Source organism: Cucurbita pepo, chromosome 5 (genome assembly GCF_057944985.1).
Source record: "Cucurbita pepo subsp. pepo isolate OVF chromosome 5, ASM5794498v1, whole genome shotgun sequence".
Lineage (NCBI taxonomy): Eukaryota > Viridiplantae > Streptophyta > Magnoliopsida > Cucurbitales > Cucurbitaceae > Cucurbita > Cucurbita pepo.
Window position 1 is genome coordinate 3,531,949 of NC_141802.1, and position 22,754 is coordinate 3,554,702.

At 34.0% G+C, this 22,754-nt stretch overlaps 2 protein-coding genes and 1 long non-coding RNA gene across 6 annotated transcripts; 2 read left to right on the forward strand and 1 right to left on the reverse strand.

Annotated features, from left to right (window-relative positions):
• The first annotated feature begins 4,250 nt into the window (after positions 1–4,250).
• LOC111794892 (spermine synthase) lies at positions 4,251–9,129 on the forward strand. Of its 4 annotated transcripts, XM_023677077.2 has the most exons (12): positions 4,251–4,405; positions 4,720–4,810; positions 6,132–6,352; positions 6,450–6,500; positions 6,953–7,029; positions 7,133–7,255; positions 7,714–7,818; positions 7,908–7,980; positions 8,101–8,172; positions 8,299–8,494; positions 8,598–8,727; positions 8,831–9,129. In XM_023677077.2, exons 3-12 carry the CDS (start codon positions 6,163–6,165, stop codon positions 8,915–8,917), a joined length of 1,104 nt encoding a protein of 367 aa, XP_023532845.2. In that variant the 5' UTR covers positions 4,251–4,405; positions 4,720–4,810; positions 6,132–6,162; the 3' UTR covers positions 8,918–9,129. The 4 variants fall into 4 exon arrangements, with proteins under 4 accessions (XP_023532845.2, XP_023532844.2, XP_023532846.2 ...); XM_023677076.2 differs by lacking the exons at positions 4,251–4,405; positions 4,720–4,810 and adding an exon at positions 4,818–5,111; XM_023677078.2 differs by lacking the exons at positions 4,251–4,405; positions 4,720–4,810 and adding an exon at positions 4,819–5,111 and having other exon boundaries at positions 6,456–6,500.
• Positions 9,130–9,375: 246 nt separating this feature from the next.
• CNGC1 (cyclic nucleotide gated channel 1) lies at positions 9,376–15,558 on the reverse strand. Its single transcript, XM_023677071.2, has 8 exons — positions 15,382–15,558; positions 14,769–14,871; positions 13,478–14,045; positions 12,454–12,663; positions 11,768–12,057; positions 11,113–11,224; positions 10,679–10,915; positions 9,376–10,558 (listed from the first exon to the last, which is right to left on the reverse strand). The coding sequence occupies exons 2-8, from the start codon at positions 14,795–14,797 to the stop codon at positions 9,857–9,859; spliced, it is 2,148 nt and encodes a 715-aa protein (XP_023532839.2). The 5' UTR covers positions 14,798–14,871; positions 15,382–15,558; the 3' UTR covers positions 9,376–9,856.
• Positions 15,559–18,016: 2,458 nt separating this feature from the next.
• On the forward strand, positions 18,017–21,481 carry LOC111794896 (uncharacterized). The gene is made up of 2 exons (XR_015420995.1): positions 18,017–20,159; positions 20,222–21,481. It is a non-coding gene; the product is annotated as an uncharacterized LOC111794896 (long non-coding RNA).
• Positions 21,482–22,754: the final 1,273 nt, after the last annotated feature.

The following is a 22,754-nucleotide window of genomic DNA, read 5'->3' on the forward strand; positions in this document are numbered from 1 at the left end:
CTGTAATTCAATTTCATCGCCTTTGTTTCTTTAATTCGAATTCTTGTTTCGTTTTTTTCTGTTGATGGATTGATTTCGAGATAGAAAGGAAATTAGAATAACATTATCCAGCTTTTCAATATTTATTGATTCTGGTTATCTTCTTGCATTCATATTCTGTTTTTTAGCCAGGATGCATCAATTTCTGTCCAAATTTGCTATGAACTGTCTGAATTTCAATAGCTAGTTGAACAATTTTTTTTTAAAGAGATTGAAGGAGGGAGATTAGTTTATTAGGAAGGATGTTTGAAATCTGGTTGAAATCTTCTCCTCAAATTGACTACACACAAAATATTTGCTATTCGTTTTAGAATTTTATGATTGTAGAAATCTACTTGAACTGTTCTTATCAAATCATCTTCACACAAATTTGATTGAGGTTCATTCAAATCCTGAACATTATGGATAAACTGTGTACTTAAATGAGGTAGTTCATTTTAGTTTCTCAAGAATCATTGCCTTCCCCAAAATCATACTAAAAAGTCAAAACCTATCTATAATTAAAAAACAAGCAAACAACACACCCAAATCTGGTCCTAAAAACGTCAAATTCATCTGAAAAAGGAACTCTCAATTCATCGAGCTACTAGAAGAACATTTAACCCAGCATCAAAACTACCAAATCCAACAAAACAGTGGAACTAAAAAAAATCAACACTCACAAAACTGAAACATAGCTATACATTTTCAAAAAAACAGTGACAATACTAATGGAGTATTAATTCTAAGTTTGAAGTTCAATTAAAATGGGGGAGAGTGAATCATGCTGATGAACAGAGATGTGATATTCCATCCTTTTCCTTTTACTTTAGGAATACGTATCAGAGAATGAGGATTGCAAGATAAGTTATCAAATGGGGAGTTTATGCAAAATCGACGGTGAGATAAGTTGATGGCAAATGGGCTGAGAATGATTGAAGCTTGATTGAAAATGACTACGAGATGGCTGGGTTGAGAATGAAGTGCTTGGTTGGCTTTTAGTATGCTTGGACGATTGAAAATGACTAATATTTTTTTAGTTCCAAGTTTGAATATAATGTTCTTTTGCTTCCTTATACATCACGTGAGATTGGTATATATATATATATAACTTTGCTCCTCTCCCTATCGGTCGAGTTGCTTTGTCAAGAATGACATAGTTGCAAAGCTTCGTCGCCTGTAACTAATGTTTTTTGAGTAGCGTCTCGTAAGCATCTTGATTCTTGCTCAAAAAACAGACCGAAGGCGTTCGTCAGTTGCAGCTAACAAATCTTTGTCATTGCATCAGCTCAATGTCAAAAAAGAAGAGGAAATCAGAGAATAGGCGAGATTGACTTCTCACTTGACTTGAAAATGAACCAACATTCCCATTGTTGGACACAAAAAATAACGCAAGTTGGAGGGGTCCCTAATTCATGGGAATCGGGACATGGATCTCGATCTGCCTCCACGGGAAGAAGTAGAAGTTACCGTTGATTGAGGAGGCGAACCCGATATGGGTAATGTTCTCTTGCATTCGAGGAGAACAATGGACTTCAAAAAAGAAGGAGCTTATAAGTTCAGGTTCAATTCCTACCCTTACCTAATACAACCAATATTCTAAAAAGTCAGATAGTTGTTCTATGAAATTAGTTGAGGTAAGCACAAACTAGCTTGGACACTCATATATAGATGACTGGGATAAGAAATGGTGGCAATAAAGCCTACGAGAGGAGCCAACCATCGAGGCTAGCCTAGTGGTTATTGGGATAAATGGATAAGTAGCGGGCAGATTTGTCCAATCATAAGAGCTGAATGAAACCCAAAACATACTATATATGAAGCCCAAAACATACTATATAAGAACATATGGAGATCGAATTAAAATATGTTTGATTGGTGACCATAAGATAAAAATTCTGATCAGTAAATTTTTACTTTTATTATTTCTTGACATACTTGGTACTATATTTAAACTTCAGACACATTCCGGGCTCTAGTAATTTTTTGTTTTTTTTCTAATTCAGCTTAAAATATTATTTAGTCCTATGAGTTTCCTTATTTTATTTTAAAAAAAAAATAAAATAAAGTTTTGAAGCTTTTTTTTTAATAATTTAAATTTGTTCTCTTTTAATATGCTCACATGATGTTGAAGTTTGATGGAGCTTGTGTGGCATCATAGTATTCGATATCAAATTGAAAACGTCTTTTTTTTAACCATATTCAGATAATCATACTATAATCAATTGTCACGTCAACCTTTAATTAAAGGTAATAATTATGTTTATGAACTTTTATGACATAATTCAAGATGATGTCTTTTTATTATATTTTGGAATGTTTTATGTTATTCCCTTTTTGCCCCTAAACAACCTTTTCCTAATGCCATGGTTGTTAGAATGCCACTTGGCCCCCTTCTAACAACCAATAATAGTATTATTTAACAACTTAATTTATAAGTAAAATTATAGAGTGAAAAGTCATTTATACCCTTCAATTTCTCAAAATTAGTTTGATATTTTAATTAAAATTTATGAAATTATTATTTGAAAATTTTAAGGAAAATCAAATCAACAAAATAAAAAGAAATGTATGGTAACTTTTTTAATAATAAAAAATAAAAAACTCCCAAATATAAATATAATTGACCTAAATAAAAAATATTTCTTCTTGTGTCGTAGTTCAATTTGGTCATATCTTTTGACTAATAAATATTTTAAACGCTAAAATATAAATTAAAATTTGCAGAATAATTCAACTCTTCATCAGACAATAATTCACTTCAAAAGTCCAAATCCAAATAAAATAATTTAAAATTAATATATAATTTTTAAATACGAAAAATAAAAGGGGGCCCACAAATGTTAGGTAGAAGGAAATGACGGGTCTTGAACGAGTCCACTCACCAATTATTAATAATTAATGACGGTTTTTTTTTCCTTATTTTGAAAATCCACATGCTTCATATTATGCCACGTGTATATCACACATTTTATATCTCTATTAAATTATTAGATTATAAGAGCTTCTTACAATTTAATACGTTCTCAAGCTAATAAATTTTTTATTTATTTTTCATTTTTTTTGGATGGGTGACGTGTAGCTCATTTTTTACTATTTTAAAAATTATAATTATTCGCCATACATATTCTATTAATAATTAAAATTTCATAAAATTCAAATATTTGTTTATCTTTATAATAATCTTAAAAGTAGAGATAGAGATGAGTTAAGTTGGTCGAGTTGACTCAACTAAAATATTAAACATCTATGACAAGCAGGAGTTAGGTTGATTGGTTTGACCCGACTAAAAAGTTCCAATCTGCAAAATGAACCAACTTTCAATTTAAACCCGAAAGATAATAGTTTTCACTCGCAAAATTATATTAAATTTTGTTTAAAAAAACTATTAAATTTATATATTTAGACACACTAAATTGTCAACTCGTGATTGTGGTAACGATAAATTTTATTCTTTTACATTTTTATGTAAGACATGACATTACAAAATATTCCAGTGTGACGTTTAATCAACTTTATATAAGACTTCAGGCTAATTTATTATTATTATTATTATAGTTTCACAGGGGCTATATAGTAATTTGATAGGAAGAATATAAAATTAAAACGAGTAAATTTAATTAAAGGCTTGGAAATATAAAAAAAAAAAAAAAAAAAAAAGTAATCTGATTATTTATTTAAGAAACCATTTTTTAAATTTAAAATGTATCTTATCCCATGTGGTTAGTGCTCCTTAGAATATTTTCTTTATAAATAATATATATATATATATATATATATGATTTTAAAAAATAATTTATTTACTTTAAAAGTTTGCTTTTGTCTTATCTTTATTAATTTGTATTAATTGAGATTGAAGATGTTATAATTTTTTTAATTCAGATATTATGTTAATTAACACCATAATCATTTTATTTAATCAAAATATAATAATTCGTGTGATTGATAGGAGGTTAAAAGATGTATAAGAATAAAATATCTTAAAATAAAATGTCTGATAATAAATGTGCGGAAATATATTTAAATGGAAAAAAACGTCTACCAGTAAAGGTAGTTTTGATGCTCGAAAAAAAGAATTTTTCGAAACACGAATCATTTTAATTTATTCTTTCCAATATAAACTATTTTTTTTTCAACTTTCTACCGGAATTTATTCCATCTTTATAATTATCTATATAAATAATTTTGATGGTAAAAGAGACACGAGAAAATATATAAGACCGAGCACGAAGCAAAGAGAAGAAGGAAATTTGTTCGAAGCCTAAATCTTTTTCCTCGACTTGATAAAGAGCCGTGGTCGAGATTAGGGTGGGGCTTTAAATGGTGCATACGTCATACATGCCCTTGCAGTAATTTCGCTCAGCTCGATTTGATTATTTTTGTAGAGGTAACATGAAAGTACTAAATTATTTCTCGTATAAATATATTTATTTTTTTTTGCAAAGAATAATCGAATTAAAATAACAATAAATCATAACATTGCATTTTCGAAATTATTTTTAATTTAATTCCTTAGTTCTTCCTCTATATTAATTATTTAATCGTTGATTGAATTTTTTTAATTAACATTTAATATTTTTATTATTTGTAGAACTTATTTTGAAAAAGAAATTTAAATAACAATAATTTAGATATTATTAATTATTGTTACCTAAAAGTTATGGCGAAATGTTAATGTCCAAATTTTGTGTGACATGAAAGGTCTGGAATGGAGGAGTTTTGTGGCTCGAGAATCTTTGAGATGGGGTCCTGACTTTCAATTTTTTCAACATTGATCGCGTGCAAAATACAGGTTCGTCCTCGTCGGGTCGCGGCACGATTTCTGATCCGCCCACCTAATCGAGATTCATGATCTTTCTTTCAATTTTCTATATATAAATGTAATGCCCCAAATCCCAATTTTCATCATACTTCAACGAGAATCGGAAACCAGAGCATACAGAGAGAGAGAGAGAGAGAGAGAGAGAGAGAGAGGAGTGAAACGAAGAGATTGAGTGTGTTTGTGTACGAGAGAATTCTTTTTGCGTCTCTTTCTTGTTTGTTTGCGTCTTTCCCAGAAGTTGGAAGTTCCCATTTCCAGAAATTAACGCCTGGTAATCTCTCTGTCGTTAACCCTTTTTGACTCTGCTTTGATTGTTCTTGCTCTGTAATCTATGGCTTCGCTCTGAGTTTGGTTTGATTGTTGCTTAAATGCATTTTTCTTTTGTTTTGATGGATTCTGTTTGTTTTCTCGGATTTTGTTCGTCTTTTGATTACGGATACATATTGTGGGTATTCATCCCTTCTCTCTCTCTCTCTCTCTCTGTCTTCTTGTTCTTCCGATTGTTGAGTTTAACGTTGTGTTCGTGCTCAAATACTGCTATCATTTCCACTTTCGTCCTCCTTGCCCTTCAATCTCCCGGACTCAAACTGGAAATTTCGGGCTATAGAATGATTTATCCTTAGTCTTACGATTTTCCCGTTCGTTTTTTTCGTTTTTGAATCATCGAGCCATCTTGTTTGAGAAATTGTTGGTTAATATTGTTCTGTTTCGATCAAAGCGTTGGAAATATATATATCGCATTAAATATAATTTTTCTTTTCAACGTTTGGGGCCCAAGGGACTGCGAATTAGCGAGGGAAGGGTGTTCCATGTCCTATTCCTTACACAGTGTCCTAATCTACAGGGTTCAATATACTTGACATATTTGGCTATTTCCGACATTGAATCTGAAGGAAGCTAATAAGGGATTTTGGAGAATCAAATTTTCTTATGATATGATTCATCAAAACGGTCTTAATTACCGTTTATTGACCTGATCCCATGATCTACGTGTTATTATTATTCGTTTCCATTCAGAGAAAATTCATTGAAGTTACCTTTTTCCAACAATAGGTTGATTTGTATAAACTATGACCTTTAGCTTTGGTTTTGGTTTGGGTTTATTATCAGCTGGTAAATTTTCTCATCCTCTGGGCCTACTTTTTGATCAATCTTTTTCTTCGTTCTTTGTTGCTATTAGTACAGTGATTTTGTAGAATTAGTTGGTTGCTGGAAACTATTGTAGTGTGTCAAATCTTTCATACAAAGTTCGTATATCGTTTCTTTCTCATGTATGAATTTGAATCTATAGAGACTGGAGCTCGAGAAGAAAAGGATCATTTATGGAGGCCGACGCAGGAAGAGGTTTGGGATGCCAGAAGACTATGGATGGGAAGGCGAGTAATGGGATTGTTCCAAAGAAGGAGATCCCTTCTTGTTGTTTAAAGGCCATGGCTTCAGCCCCTGAGCTTGATGCCAAGTGCCATTCCACTGTTGTTTCTGGCTGGTTCTCAGAACATCAGTCTGCTTCTGGTAATTAACTATGCTTGTTTCCTTCTATTTTGGTTCTACCATTCACGTGTTCTGATCAGATCCTTCATTGACATGTTTTTGTTTCAATATCTTCCAGATTCAGATAAGGGAAACAAAATGGTCTACTTCAACAATCCCATGTGGCCTGGTAGCCTTCTTTACTTGTTCTTTATCTTTTGATAGCTTATATTATTGCCTATTTGATGAACATCATTCTCTACTTTTATATTTATTCTGTGTTGGTTCTTAAACTGTTAGGCGTTCTACGTTGGCTGATGAACTTTGCATGAAAACTATTTTGGCCATTGTTCATTTTATGTAAAACATTTGAGGAAATATCTGTGTTATAGGTGACAAGTATTTGAAGCTACTTATGGCAAGCCTAGTTTCAGGCTACGAAACGAGTCGATTTCCATTAGATAATTAATGAAAAACTAACGACAAAGATTCAGAGAGTTTTTGTTATTCAAATATTAAGGATCGATATCTATTTATATTAAGTTGATCCTTGCTTGAATGTTCTAACCAACGATAATATGAGTTTTGCATTCCTACCTCAAGCATGACAATTATGGCCTTTATATTTCTGTTTGTTTTTAGGAGAATCACACTCACTGCAAGTAGAGTCTATATTGTTTCAAGGGAGGTCAGAGTACCAAGAAGTAGTTGTTTTCAAGGTATGTTTTCTGTTTCGTATTGTCCTTTTTCGCTTAACATTCTGTGATTTCCTAAATGAAGTATAGAGTAGAGGTAACTAATACCACGATTTTTCATTGACAGTCCACTTCATATGGGAAAGTGCTTGTTCTAGATGGTATTGTCCAGTTAACTGAGAAAGATGAGTGTGCCTACCAGGAGATGATAACTCACCTGCCCCTCTGTTCAATTCCATCTCCCAAAACGGTGACTTCATATATTCAAACCAACGTGCTTTCGTCTTTACAGTTGTAGTCTTCCATTTTCTCGTGCAATCAGTAGGAGGAATGATGGAATGATTTCTTTATTGTTAAGAGTTTTGATTTTAAAACAAGCAACTGGAGTTGTGGTCTGGTAACTATGAGTTAGCTTACTTTTGGCAGCTGATTGGTTCCGATCTTGACTTGCTTGCCAATGTGAAATTTATATAGTTGCACTTGATATGGGATCGATTAACTATCCAGTTTGATCTGTTTTGATCATTTTGTTCTCCGAGTTCGTTGCTATCTTGGGTTTGCATAAAATAGTTAGCTTGACGAGGTCACGGGTTTTTATATATGTTTCAAAATCATTTTACACTAAGATTGCGTCTTTGTGTTTAGCTGTATGGATTTCTTTCAGCTGTTGAAGATTAAGTTATGTATGTTTAATCAAATCTGTTGCAGGTTCTTGTTGTTGGTGGTGGTGATGGTGGAGTTCTAAGGGAAGTCGCTCGCCACAACTCTGTAGAGCATATCGATATATGTGAGATAGATAAGATGGTCATTGATGTATGATATGTAACATCTGCTTTTGTGATAAACTCATTATGTTTTCTCTCAAGTTAATCACCTTGTTGTCCTGATTTCTTTACCTATAGGTATCCAAGGAGTTCTTTCCCGAGTTAGCTAAAGGATTTGAGGATCCCCGTGTCCACCTTCACGTTGGAGATGGTATGTCCTGATGCAGTTTGTCTTTCCTTTTATATATTTTTTATATCAATTAATTGGATCGCCATTGAGATTATTATGCTGTATGTCCAATGTTATCTCTCTGCGTCGTGATTTTTACAGCTGTTGATTTCCTACGGCATGCACCGAAAGAGAAATACGATGCTGTCATAGTTGATTCCTCGGACCCTGTTGGTATGTTCGTAGTTTATATGATATCGAGTTCATTTAACTCATTTATAACAAGTGCATGTCACTGTATGCTCACAAAAGCCATTTCCTGTGGTATCTCTAGTTTAAATAAGGTTGTTGCTATTTTAGGACCTGCTCAGGAGCTAGTTGAGAAGCCATTCTTTGAGACGATAGCAAAAGCATTGAAACCTGGTGGTGTTCTCTGTAACATGGCAGAAAGTATGTGGCTACATACACATCTTATTCAAGATATGATCTCTATTTGCCGTAAGATTTTCAAAGGATCTGTTCATTATGCATGGGGCAGCGTTCCAACTTATCCAAGGTCACCACAACTTGTAGCACACTGCTTTTAAAGGATTCATTTTGATATTGCCATTTCCAGATGATTATTGCTCTTTCTCAATTCTGGGTTCTGTATTCTTCAGTGGTGTGATAGGGTTTCTGCTATGCTCAACTGAAGGGCCACCTGTTGATTTTAAGAATCCTATCAATCCCATCGAGAAGCTAGAAAGTTCAGCCGAGTATGAAAGAGAGCTCAAGTTCTACAATTCAGAGGTACATTTATACTCTGCTCCAGCCAGTCTCTTGTAGCATAGATCATGTGGATAAGTTCCTTCAAAGAAATAGAACTGATATGAACTGTTGTTGAAAATGGCAGATACACTCTGCTGCTTTTGCTTTGCCATCGTTTCTGAGGAGGGAGGTGAAGGCGCTTGTTGATTCTCCAGACCCGGCACAGGACTGATTCCGGTAGAGGAGGCGACGTCCAGGTCTAGCCATTTCCTGTTTGGTTGGTATTTACAAATAATGAAAGTGATTGAACATTGATTCTGAAAACATTTATATTATTGACTTGTAATGGTAGTAGCTATATCTTCTGTGAGATCAAACTTGTTGATGACATCTCATTGAGTTTCTTCTTGCTTATGAGTGATTTGAAGCAGTGCTTTTATAATATGATTTGTGCACTTGGTGAATGGATGGTGTTAAGGAACTGCTTTAGAACTTGGGTATTCGATTAGGAGACATACGTGATATCATTTACAACTATGTAAAAGATTAAGATTATTATTATTACGGAGCAGCTATCGGGGTAGATGAGAGAGTAGGCTGGGAGGTTCTTGACTCCGTTGGTTCTTCCATCCTATCGGGTTATCGGATTAAGAGTTTTGAAGCAAATGCAATTATAGAAGGGCTAAGGACTTCAATAACATTTTTGTTTTGACAGATATATATACAAGAATTTGGAAAGCCATCAATTTTGGTTTGCTCATGTTTCCAATTAACTGCGAAGTTCTTTAAAAATTTAAAACATGATACATTAATTCTAAAAGAAAAAGACTTCGTCGTACTAATAACAACATCGACCTATAAGATAAGACACGAATGATTATACAGTTCAATATATTCACAAATCCAGTTCGACGAATTCATCTTCACGAGATCGAAAGATAGGCACAAGGGATCCAGATGAACTTATAGTTGAGGCAATTGACCATTGCTTGGATTCTGCCCAACTGACCTGAGGTTGAAATCTTTTGCTATCAATCGAGCTATTAATGATACAATGGCGTTTAGGCAAAACACCATGGCAGAAACATTCTCTCATACCCATATTACGGAATATAAGAACCAATGCATAGAATAGACATCACTTTTGTATACAAAGAATACCTTTGCTCTATCAACTATTCTCTTCAGAGGTAAAGTCGGGCTCTGCTGGTTTCTGAAGCAACATGGGCGGTATTCTCTCGGGAATCCTGGCCTTGCGTGAGCTTGTGCGTCGAATAGTTCTTAGGATGTTAGCTGCAAATCTGGATGCATAGATGGTAGCACCTAAACTAGGAGAACTCCCACCTGTCTTGGCCAATGCATCTTTTAACCTGTTCTCTTCTTCCAACAGAGCCTGTTCGTGCTTCTTTCTTCTGTATCGACGCCACGCTGCTTGTATAAAACACGCTGCCCATGTCCTCCATTGCTGTGAATAAAACCTGAAAGTGTGCCGCAGCTGCTTGCTGTGAAGTCTACGGAACTGTGAGGCTACAAACTTTAAGTCATCTGCCTTCAAAGCAAATGCTTCTACTTCTGAAAGAGTTCGGACAGTTCTTGTTGAAATTGGTAGATTGGATGAGGAATGTGGATCCAGAGCCCATGTCAGTAACTCTTCTCCACAGAAATCCCCTGCCTTGAGGTGTTCAGAATTAAAGAAACCAGTTCTTCCACCATTTGTAGTTACAGACAATAGCTTGCCACGCATTATGAAGATCATCTCATCGACTGGGTCTCCTTCCCGAACGATATAACTTTCCTCTGTGTATAGTACTGGCTTGAGACGGTCACACATAGCATCCAGCAGTTGTTCGTCCATTTTTTCAAATATCGGTACCTGATACGTCAAAGAAAAAGAATTTTCCAAAGTTGGTCTTGCATAATGGTGAAATCAAGAAGAGAACCATTTACTTATCTCTGATGAGCCTATGAATATAGAAAACAGAGAGATCCTCACCCTCATTAGCAGAGACAAGCAGAGATGGCGTTTTATGTCTCTTCTGAGATCTTTCGGAAGATTTCGAACCAGATTCTCTTCATCAACCCCTCTAGTTTCCTGCCACTTGTACTGTTCGTACCTCCTGATTCGCTCCCGGAGGCTCTCAGGGAGTAAACGGTGGGACATCCATTGTTCTGCATCTCTCCTTCTAACCCTCATTTCTTCCAATCTTGTAGTGGTGGATTGCAAATATGTCTGTTTTAAGCAGGTCAAAATGAGGAATGCTGAGAGTTTCATAACTGGCTTTGTCACTTGCAAAGCATGTATGCAATGCATTAGAAGAATGCTACTCTTTTTTTCTTTTTCTTTGTAAGAGAACATATTCATAGTTCACATTTTAATATGCAAAACCATTTGGCGTTCATATAAGTGACAAGGAAAAGACTTCAAACCTGCATGTTCCCTATGAGAAATGAAAACAGGACTAAGCCAGAGATGGAGATGAAAACAGCAAACAAAATTTCCCATACGTATGTGCTTGTTTGGAGATTTTGACCCAGGGAACTGCATCAAAATAAGTGCAGAAACATATAACGTTTTAACATCAGATATAAAACCTCAAAATAGATGTCAACTGAAATAAGCTTCTAATCAGATGAATGCCCAGGTAAAAAAACAAAGGAAAAAACCCCCCATATCCATGCAAGTATGATAAACTCAGGGAAACCAGTGGCGTCGGTCGCTGTGGCTAGTATGAAGCAGAGCTTTTCTGGTTTTACTTTCATTCAAATTGAGTTTGGTGAGAGTATGAAGATCAAGGAATATATGTGGACATATGATTGCCAAATGGCTGACGCTTTTCTAGACGTCGATAGTCACATGCAGAAAATAGCATCCAAGTTCAATATTTGAACCACTGGCAGTTGGAATTTGCATTTCCACGATATGGATGATTATCGAGTTGCAAAAAATTTGGAATTCAGAAGATTAGGATATCTATTACTCTATTTTCCTTCTCGTTACAAATCTGATACCATATCATCACAAATATGCTAACTATAGCTCTGAGCACATACTGAAAATTTGTAATATGAGCAGTGCACATACCTTAGATTTCTCAGACCCCACCAGAAACAGTAAAAGAACTTCTGTGGAAAATTCATCGACTCAACAACACGAGAATTAAGAGCGTCAAGAAATATCCCAAAATCAAAAGGAGGTTTGTCTTTGTCTCCATCCACTAGCGGACATGAAATGTTTAAAAACGAGTTATTTCGTAGATTGACAGCCACATCACAATATAGTGTATTAGAATCACAGCTAATATTGTGACAAGCCTGCTGCCAGCATGTAGTTTCCCGTTCTATCGAAAACAAGTACCAGAATGCTCCAAAGACCTGAGAACACAAATAACATCCTCTCAAATTCCTAGTTTTTACATTCTAAACAAAGTGAAGATTTCAAAGGAACAGAAACGAAGGAGGAAAGTAAAGAGTAACAAGATAAGATCTCATGAACCTATTTACATTCGTAGTTCTCGTTTTTACGTTCGCAGTTCTCGTTTGTGAGCACCATAAATTTCAAGTGACAAAGGTGATTGACAATGATCAAGCCAGTCTACTTGACATACATAAGTGAATTCTCAAAAACAATAAAATCTCATGACACTTGTAATATGCCTACAAATATAGAAGGATGCTAATTTCTAGCCCATAGATGATTAATCAGACATTCTTCCCCCTCAAACGTACTTTATGACATAAATAAACAAAAAGATTAGAAACCGCACTCACATGACTTGCCAGCATGTAAAGAAAGAGGTTAAATGCAGCTCCAGCCCATGCAGTTTCAGTGAGTACAGATGTTCTTGTAACTTCTTTATATAAAGGATAGATTCTAATAAACCGAGGCACGTATTGGAAGAAAACAATGAATTTCAGCAAGTCCTTGGTATTCAACGACCTCGAGCCTCTCATGTTTGGAACAATTATCAGGATCACTACCTGCCATAGTTCTGTAAGTTAATTTCCAAAATCAAAATTGAATTCCAATTGGATAAACAAAAAATGATGTAGAGACTAGTTACAGAAATTATATGTGGAATAAGAAAATAAGTAACAAAATTTAGTTTGTAAAGATGAAATATTGTATGAATGACAATAAAAGAGTTATAAATGGATAAATTGATATCATCCATCACAGTCTATATTTAACAAATTTCGGTCCCAAAACGTCTATATGAACTAACTTGCTTTGCCGCTTTGGCCCGTTGCGTATTGCCGTCAGCCTCACGGTTTTAAAACGCATCTACTAAGAAGAGGTTTTCACGCTTAAAAGGAATGTTTCGTTCTCCTCCAACCAATGTGGGATCTCACGATTCACCCCCCTTGGGGCCCAGCATCCTCGCTGGCACACTGCTGGTGTCTGGCTCTGATACCATTTGTAACAGCCCAAGTCCACTGCAAGCAGATATTGTCCGTTTTAGCCCATTACGTATCGCCGTCAGCCTCATGGTTTTAAAACGCGTTTACTAGGGAGAGGTTTCCACACACTTATAAGGAATGCTTCGTTTTCCTCCCCAATCAACGTAGGATAGAGTTCGGGCCGATAGTTTCCAAAAATAGTATGTGGGAGAGCCCAGGCCCCTTTGTTGCAAAAATATTAAGGGGAGGGGGGAGGAAATGAAGCCAGCTTCATGCAAGTTGAGTTCACAAATGAATATCTTAAAATTCACAAAAGATTCAGGATCACCCATAGAAGGTCAATAAAGCAATGATCATGACCAACAAAAATACCCCTGAGAGAAAAATGGCATACTTGTGGAAGTGGGAGGACTGCAAGAATGTCGATCAAAAAGTATGACGACAGATATCTCTTTGCTATTGCCCAAGCATCTTCAACTAGAACACCTCTTCCAAATACTCGAGAAGAAGGAGCAATAAATCCCGTACGAAATTGCAAAACAATATGTAATATATAAAATATGTCGGTGAATGAACGTAACACACTAGCCGTAATCTCCATCTTCTTATCCAACCCAAGACATTTCTGATCATCGTCCATCACAGGGACATAAAAGAACAAAGGATCCAACGAGACTGCAATCACACAAGACAACACAAATATCTTATTCCACTTCTGGAGAAAAGGCCCCTGTGGATCAAGTACTTGTCTTCGTGTTCCAAAACTTTTGGACATAAATTTATTGAAAGAAGATGATTTCAAGGATTTCTTAATTCTATTAATCCTGTAAGAACCAGTTTCCAATTCTTTGTGAGGCTTTTCTGAAACTAAGTCAGCTCTTGTCCCATTCATTCCGACATTTAAAGTGTTATCCGCAGAATATAACCCCATTGAAGTTTTATCTGAACTCCGGTCCGGAAACCTGGACGAAAAAGCATAAAAGTTATGAGCAAACATGAACGAGTAATAAGGCCCGAATTCAAAAGGGCATTGTCAGAAGCCATTGTTTTATAAACCTATCCTTCAATTTAATTAAAAAAAACAGAGAATACATCTAAGATAACAGTAGAGTACTTTAGTTTGAGAGAAAGGCCTATACATCAAATTTCACAGATCCTCACCCAATCATCACATTTGAAAGTATTGAATCTATAGAACATCCGTAACAGTCCAAGCCCACTGCTAGCAGATATTGTCCACTTTGACCAACACGTCTAGTAGGGAGAGTTTTCCACACCTTTACAAGGAATGTTTCGTTTTCCTCTCCAACCGATGTGGGATCTCACAATCCACCCCTCTCAAGGGCCTAACATCTTCGCTAGCACACCGCCTAGTGTCTGGCTCTGATACTATTTGTAACACCCCAAACCCATCACTAGCAGATATTGTACTCCTTGGGCTTTCCCTTTCGGGCTTCTCCTCAAGGTTTTTAAAATGCGTCTGTTAGGGAGAGGTTTTACACCCTTATAAAGAATGCTTCATTCTCCTTTCCAACCGACGTAGGATCTCACAACATCTATCTAAGAACTTAAGAGTTCATTCAACCAAAGAGATATCCAACAAAACCTATTATTTGCAACAAAACAATCCCCATTACCATCATCACTTTGTAACTCGAAAAAAGAAAAAAAAGAGTCAAACTAACCGCACAATCTTCTCCTGCAGGTAAGTCATAATGGAAAATCAACTAAGCAAACGCATAAAGTCCAAATACTTCTTTAGTTGACCCGAATTTCTAGAGGGAACTCCTGAAAAAAAGGGGACAAAAGTTAGAGAACTTCAAGTAAGAGAGTCCAAAGTATGGTAAAATTCAACGTAACCTTCCAAAAACCCCAAAAAATGGTATGAATGCCCACAGATAACAAAATCTAAATTGCTCAATGAGACATCAAACCGATCAACAATCACATGGGATTTCAAAGTATCAAACAAGATACCCATTCATCCAAATGTCCAAACACCGTGAAAAACCCACAAACATCCAAAAACTCTCAACCGATTATTCACAGAGGTTCAATCTACGCAAATACAACCCTGAAAACCTACTTGAAATGGAAGAAAAACACAATCGAATCACTTCTCAAAGCAAGTTCAGAGAGGAACAAACAAGAGAACTGAAATAGACAATCAAATTCAGTAATCCAAAACTCAAAAAACCTAAAATAAAGCGAAGAAACCCACAAAACAAGAACAGTAAAATCAAAAGTAACTGAAAACAAACCACTGGAATTCGAGCGAAAAGGAGAAGAAAAACATACCGAAATTAGAAAAGGTAGCAAGGAAGAACACGAAGAAAGTGGAGCGATAGATTGTTGGATATTAAATCAAATAAACAAAAAAGCTCTTGGCAGAAAGAAATTGATTGAATCCAGCAAGAGAAATGCGACTTCTTCCACTTTATACTACGAAACTTCCTCGAGACTTCTCCATCTTTGTTTTTTCAATTTCCGTTCACATTAATAAATAATTCACTAAAAATAACAATTTTTTTGGTAATTTTAATTTTAATTTTAATTTTTTTTCACATGAAGAGAGAGATCGGAGATGAGTCCAAATCCGTGCAGTTGGTGTCCAACACTGACGGCGACGTCGACAAAGACTCAAAAATAAATAAATAAATAATAAAACTGAATTTTTTTAAAAATTTTGAAAACGGTTTTATTTTTTATTTTTTATTTTTTACAACAAATTTTCTGTGTATTTTTACATTTAATTCCCTAAAAAAATTATTTGGGGACATTTATTTTTTTTAAATATAATTGTTTAAGAGAGAAAAATTAAATATAGTAAATTTAAAAAAACATGACGTAAGATAATTTCTTTTGACGTCATAAAAATTTGTTAGAAAGAGAAAAATACAAAATATAGAGAGATTAAAACAAAAGGAATAATTTTTACGTTAGAAAAAAAATAGATAAAAAAGAAAAATTGGAAATAATTTCTTTAAAGAGAAAAATTATTAAATTTATTTGAGAGAGAAAGTTAGATTTTTCAAAGAGATAAAAAAAAATGTCGAGAAATAAATAAAAATATATAGAAATACAAGTTGTATCTTTTTTATGAATTATTTTAATGACAAAAATTGAATCAATCTTATTAAAATTTTAAGGGATTAAAATGTGAAATTTTGATCAAAATATTTATTTTTTTTAAGTTGTAAGATTAAATTAAATATTTAAAAAATTACCAGAAATTTGGAAATCTTCAATTTATTTATTTTTATTATTTTGCAACTTTTTATTATTAGTCAGGCAATTTAATGAGATATTAATGTGGAAAAAATATGTGGATAATTAACGCCACGTGTGACGCAGGGATTGGTTGTTGATGGAGGAAATTTAGGCTAGTTGAACCCGTGAGTAATGGGTTTGCAGGGGCTCGAAAAGTCAAAAGAAAAATATCTGAATTCTGACCGTTTCTCCCTCGTTGACTTATGGTCACTTTTCGTGACTTTATTTATTTATTTTTTATTTTGGTAAATATTCATTCCAATAATGTTTGGATTGTTTTAGTTATTTAATTCCTTCTATTTTAATACAGTTTGGAGTTATATGAAATGAATTGAAAATAAGACATCCAATTCGAATTATCCTGTTAAATTTTTTATTTTTTTAATTTGGATTTAGTTTAATTATTTAAAATTATTATTATTATTATTTTTTTTTTTTTTTTTTGGTCGGTAGGTTAATGTTTTTTTAGTCGGATCAACCAAACTAACTCGAAAAATAGAGTTATAACTCAACTCCGTCCTCGTTTCAACACTATTATGAGAATTACTAATATGTGATGATTGTAGCTAACGTTAATAATGTATTATGTCGTCTAAAATAATCTAAGAAATTAAAAAATTATATAATAATAAATTTAAATTTTGATTTTTTTTTAATGTTTTTTAAAAAATTCCTTTAAATTTTTAAAGATTTTGTGGAGTTTATTTATGAACAAATTTTAACATTACTAAAATATATATCATAACATTTATTTTTTAATTACTGGGTTCTTACATCTTTTTAAATTATAGAGTTAATTTAATCTATTCAAAATGATTAATTATATCCTTTAGTTAAAAAAAAAAAAAAAAAGTCAGAATATTGTTAATAAATAATTGATACGTCATTTTAATTATTGTATTTATTGACATATTTGTCCACGTCACACTTTAAAAAAAATGAAATTTATTAAATTGACCGATTATATTTTGTTGATCACAACAATTTGATTAATATTTATATCAAGGCACATGTATTTAAATATATTAATAAAAATAATTATGTTTGTTAATTAATTAATAAGTAGTAGGCAGTGCTATGGTCCATAACAAAATTAAGATATTTATCTTTAACACTAATTTGAAACTTTGAATTGGTTGGATGGGTAACGAGTAAATCTAACCAAATCTAACCCAACTCAACTCTATATTTTCGGGTTGGGTTGGGTTAAATTGTTGAATTGTTTTTTTCTTTTAAATATTGCAAAAAATACATATTACGACAATAACTAAATTTTCATTAAAAATAAATGTCAACCATTCATAAATCAGATGTATTACTAACATCTGTTGTAAATGTCAATTATTGTTAAGTTTTGTAATAATCGAGTGGGTTGGGTTGTAACTCTAATTTTGGGTTAGTCGAGTTGGTTGGATTCTCGAGTTAGGTCAACACTCTTATTTATCATATAAGGTATAATTGAAATTTTTTAATGATTAAGGACTAATTAAAAAAAACATATATAAAATTTTATGGACAACAATTAATTACCTAAAATTAACTAATTTAATATAAATTATATATATATATATATATATAATTCAGATAATATTTTCTGGCGTCACACAAATATTGGAGTATAAAAGAACTTTGTTCCAAAATGGTTTCCAAAAGAAGAGCCAATGAAATGCTTTCGAGTAATCACGCCATTAGTATATACACAAGCAACCTCCATTGGACGCATGTTCATCCAATCCCTTCCAGCGCTATGGTATTTTCTTGGTTTATTGCCTTACAATCGAAAATATTCTTCATCTCTTCCATAATTTCAATGAATTCAGCCGTTTCTTGAGGTGCTTTGAGTGGAACGAGAAGGTAAATTGGATTGGATGTTCTTGTGGTGAGCGTAAAAATTTATGCGAGTTTTCTCCTATATCGTTAATCAACTTTCACTCGTCTTGAAGAACAAAATTGGCGATTTCGGCATTTCATAGCTTTGATCGGTGCGTTGTTCTAATTGGTTATCTTCCTTCTGATTTAATTAGGGCTTCGAAGACAATATACTGCTGTAGTTCAATTGTTTATATTTGCAGTTAGAATGTTTAGATTATGAACAAGTTTTCTTCCATATCAAGGTATGTTTTTCCTATGTCAGGCCATTGTAGAAGGATTGCAGGAAAATGGTAAGTTGTGACTGGAAAAGTGGAGTGGAGCGTCTTACATTTGCTCTGTGCTGTAGTTTTCTCCACTAGACAAAATAATTCGTGGCAATATTCTTCCGTGAACATTAATTTTGTTGATTTAACTTGGACATCCATTTTCTTTCTGATTTCAACTCATCTTATCTGGCTATTGGAAACATGAACTTTTGTTTGGATTTGAAATAAACTGCTCATTCTCTCTGGACTGGAAAGGTTACTTTTAAGAACAAATGAAGATTCTTTGGGCTATTATGACGATAACTCAACTGAAAATAACTTGAAGTTATTCTATTAAATTAGGGTCATCTTTGGGCTTTCCGTTCGCACTTCCTTACAGGTTTTTAAAACGTGTCTACTAGGGAGAGTTTTCTACGCCCTTTATAAAGAATGTTCCATTCTCCTCCCCAACCGATGTGGATCTCACAATCCACCTCCCTTCGGGGCCCAACGTTCTCATAGGCACTTCGTTCCCTTCTCCAATCGATGTGGGACCCCAATCCATACTCCTTCAGGGTCCAATGTCTTTGCAGGCACACCGCCTCGTGTCCACCCTCTTCGTGGCCCAGCCTCCTCGCTAGCACATCGACCGATGTCTAGCTCTAATATCATTTGTAATGGCCTAAGCCCACCCCTAGCAGATATTGTCCTTTAAAACACACCTACTAGGAAAAAGTTTCACACCCTTATATATAAGAATGTTTAGTTGTCCTTATATATAAGAATGTTTAGTTGTCCTCCAAACTAACGTGGGATTTTACAAAGGTCATTCCCAACCTGGATGTAATTACACAAGACTATTGGTTCTCTTGTTTGTTTATTCTGAAATGGAAACTCCTCCATGATTTGCTTCGTCTCTTAGCATTATTCTGCATTTCTGGTCACCATGTTTTTTACTACTTGATGTCGTAGTTGTAATTTTAACCTACGAGCTTTGTCATTTTATTGAATATTGGAAAAGGCATCTGGATACATCAACTAAGAGAACTAAAAGTTTCTTGGCCTGGTCTAAAAAAGGAAACAAAAATGGTCCTTTTATATGTATCTGTGACAGTCATCACCCCCTTGTCATAGCAGTTGGCAATAAGCCTCCATTCTTCAAAAAATTGCTTAGCTGCTTACCTTGGTGATATGTAAAAGGATCAATATATGGCAAAAAGAAAGTGCATTGCACAAAAGTTCGAAGTGGGGGATCTCAATCGGCTCTCACCTTCAGTAGTTCCTTACCTCTACCTTACAGACAAGGGCCTTCAGCTACGGAAATCACTTCAAACCTTCCACTTAAAGTCACATGCCTTAGATTTTTATCTATCTCAATCTGTCTTCTTCTACTTTGTCTTCTATGCTCAACAGAATTACATTGGAAAAAAAGGTATGATACTACATTATTTTTGTGAATGACTTCATTGGCTGTTAGTGCTATACAGCGTTGTATTTGTGACTTTAGTTGTAGACTGCAAATTGATAATTGTAATACTTGTTGCCTACTGCACATTGAACTGCCTATGTGATTGATGACCGTGGGATCTTGTGCAACTTACATTTCTTCACAACATGTTGAATTAATTAGATGTACATTAAGAGGGTGTTCGGGTTGCAGGGTGGTTTTGTTCGGCGTACGATGGAGAGGTAAGCCTATAGATGATATGTTGGCCTATTTATCATATATTATAAATTTGTTAATCTTACAGGCTATATATACTCGGGAGTCAGGTATTGACTATTCACTAATTTTTACACTTCACCACTCTGGTCGTCTCTAATCCGTGACCCAACTACTAAATGTATGCATTGTTAGGAATCACGAATCTCCACAATGGTATGATATTGTCCACTTTGAGCATAAGCTCTCATGACTTTGCTTTGGGCTTCCCCAAAAGGCCACATACTAATGGAGATCTATTCCTTTACTTATAAACCTATGATCTTCCACTAAATTAACCAATGTAGGACTGACTCCCAATAATCCTCAACAATCCTCCCATCGAACAAAGTACACTATAAGCCTCCCCTGAGGCTTATGGAGCTCTCGAATAGCCTCCCCTGAGGCTTATGGAGCTCTCGAATAGCCTCCCCTTAATCGAGGCTCGACTCCTTTCTCTAGAGCTCTCGAACAAAGTATACACTTTGTTCAACACTTTAGTCATTTTTTACTACACCTTCGAGGCTCACAATTCTTTGTTCGATATTTGAGGATTTTATTGACATGGCTAAATTTAAGGCATGACTCTGATACCATGTTAGGAATCATGAATCTCCACAATGGTATGATATTGTCCACTTTGAGCATTCGCTCTCATGGCTTTGCTTTGGACTTCTCCAAAATGCCTCATACCATTGGAGATCTATTCCTTTACTTATAAACCCACGATCTTCCACTAAATTAACTTAGGTGTGACTCACTCCCAATAATCTTCAACATCCATTAGACAGACATCCACAACATGCATTTTGTCTTTTGTATGTCTAGCACACTGTATATCCACGTGAAAGCACTTCATCTCTCTCTTGGTGACCCACGAGAAAACAAATGAAGTGCATTTTGTGCCTGATGTTCGGAAAGCTATGTAAAAACAAGCATATGTTTTGAAGGTTCTTTTCTTTCTGTCCAAAAACTCATTGAATTACATGAAGTATTATTTGGCTGCAGTTTTATGTGAACTAACCAAAGGACTGTGCTGTGACAACCAAAATCAAGTTGCCTGAGGAAGCTGCTTGGGAAGCAAACATGTACACCATGTAACCAATTATTCATTCTCATCAGCTCCATTTTTTAAAAGGATATTACAGCTTTCAAATCAAAACATATTTATTTATTGCATTTGAAATGACGTGAAGAGTCAATCTTTGATCTCTTGATCGAAGCTATATGTTTAAACTAGTTGAACTATGTTCAGGTCGACAAAACTTACATAGTTATTTGAACAATACTTATACACGGCTTAGTAGGAGCTTCGGTCTATGTTCCTCATTGCTCTATACAAATATAATAGGAAAGGAAATAGAATGACTTTGAAGCTTTTGTAGTTCTAGAATTTGATCATTTTATAGTTTAATTTAGTTGTTGAGATAAGTTTCCAGATGAAATTGAACCATCATGTTTATTCATTTCCTTTCCTTTTACCTTTCTAAATATGGTTTGAAATTTATTAAAGATTAATGTCTCTCAACCAAACAATCACGTGCTTCGTTTAATGCGCCAAATTCATCCATAAATGTGGTTGAATTCAAACTTTTTTTTTTTTTTTTTTTTTTTGTACTTTTCTTAATGATACAAACATGTGCCTTAAATGTAGTGAAAACCAATTAAAAAAAAATTCCCTTTGCTTAGTTATTATTGTGCTATGAACTATTCATATGTTCTTGAGAGTCGGGCTGTCTTAAGGAATGATCTTTTCACTGGTCTTTTCACCTTTTTAGTTCGATGTGCAATAATATAGATTTACTCTCAGTTCAATCCTTTCACCTTTTTAGTCAGATGTACAATAATATAGATTCACTTTCAGTTCAATCCAACAGGTGAGTTGAAGATTCGAACTTTATCCAACAGGTGAGTTGAAGATTCGAACTTTATCCAATAGGTGAGTTGAAGATTCGAACTTTTAATCTTTAGATAAAATTTATAATAGTTTAATGGATCGAGTTATACCTAGGTTAGCTATCTACTCATTAGTTACTTTATTTCGAAGATTTAGTGCGTGTTTTGGAGTTTGTCCGGTATATAATTACTTATAAACCTACTATTTATCATTGAAAAATCAATTTAATGTTTGATTTTATATTTCTACACATTTTTTCATACCATAAAAATAGTTTTCAATAATGAAAAACACGTTTTTTTAGTGATTTAAATAGTACAAAAATCATTTCAACCATTTCAATATCATCCTCCAAGAATTATAAAATTTGTCTAAAAAAAATTCTTAAATTGTAAAAACTTCATTATTAAATGAATACGCCTCTCCACAATGATATGAAATTGTCCATTTAAACATAAGTTTTCATGGCTTTGCTTTGAGCTTCTCAAAAGACCTCGTACCAATGGAGAGAGTATTCCTTAATTATAAACTCATGATCATTCGCTAAATTAATCGACGTGGGACTTTCATCCCACCTCCATCTAATTTTTTCTTTATACTATAATTATTAATGACATTCCTATTTTAAACTTAAAAATAAAAAAGGAAAATAAGAAAATAAATATATAAGAAACAAAAGGAAAGT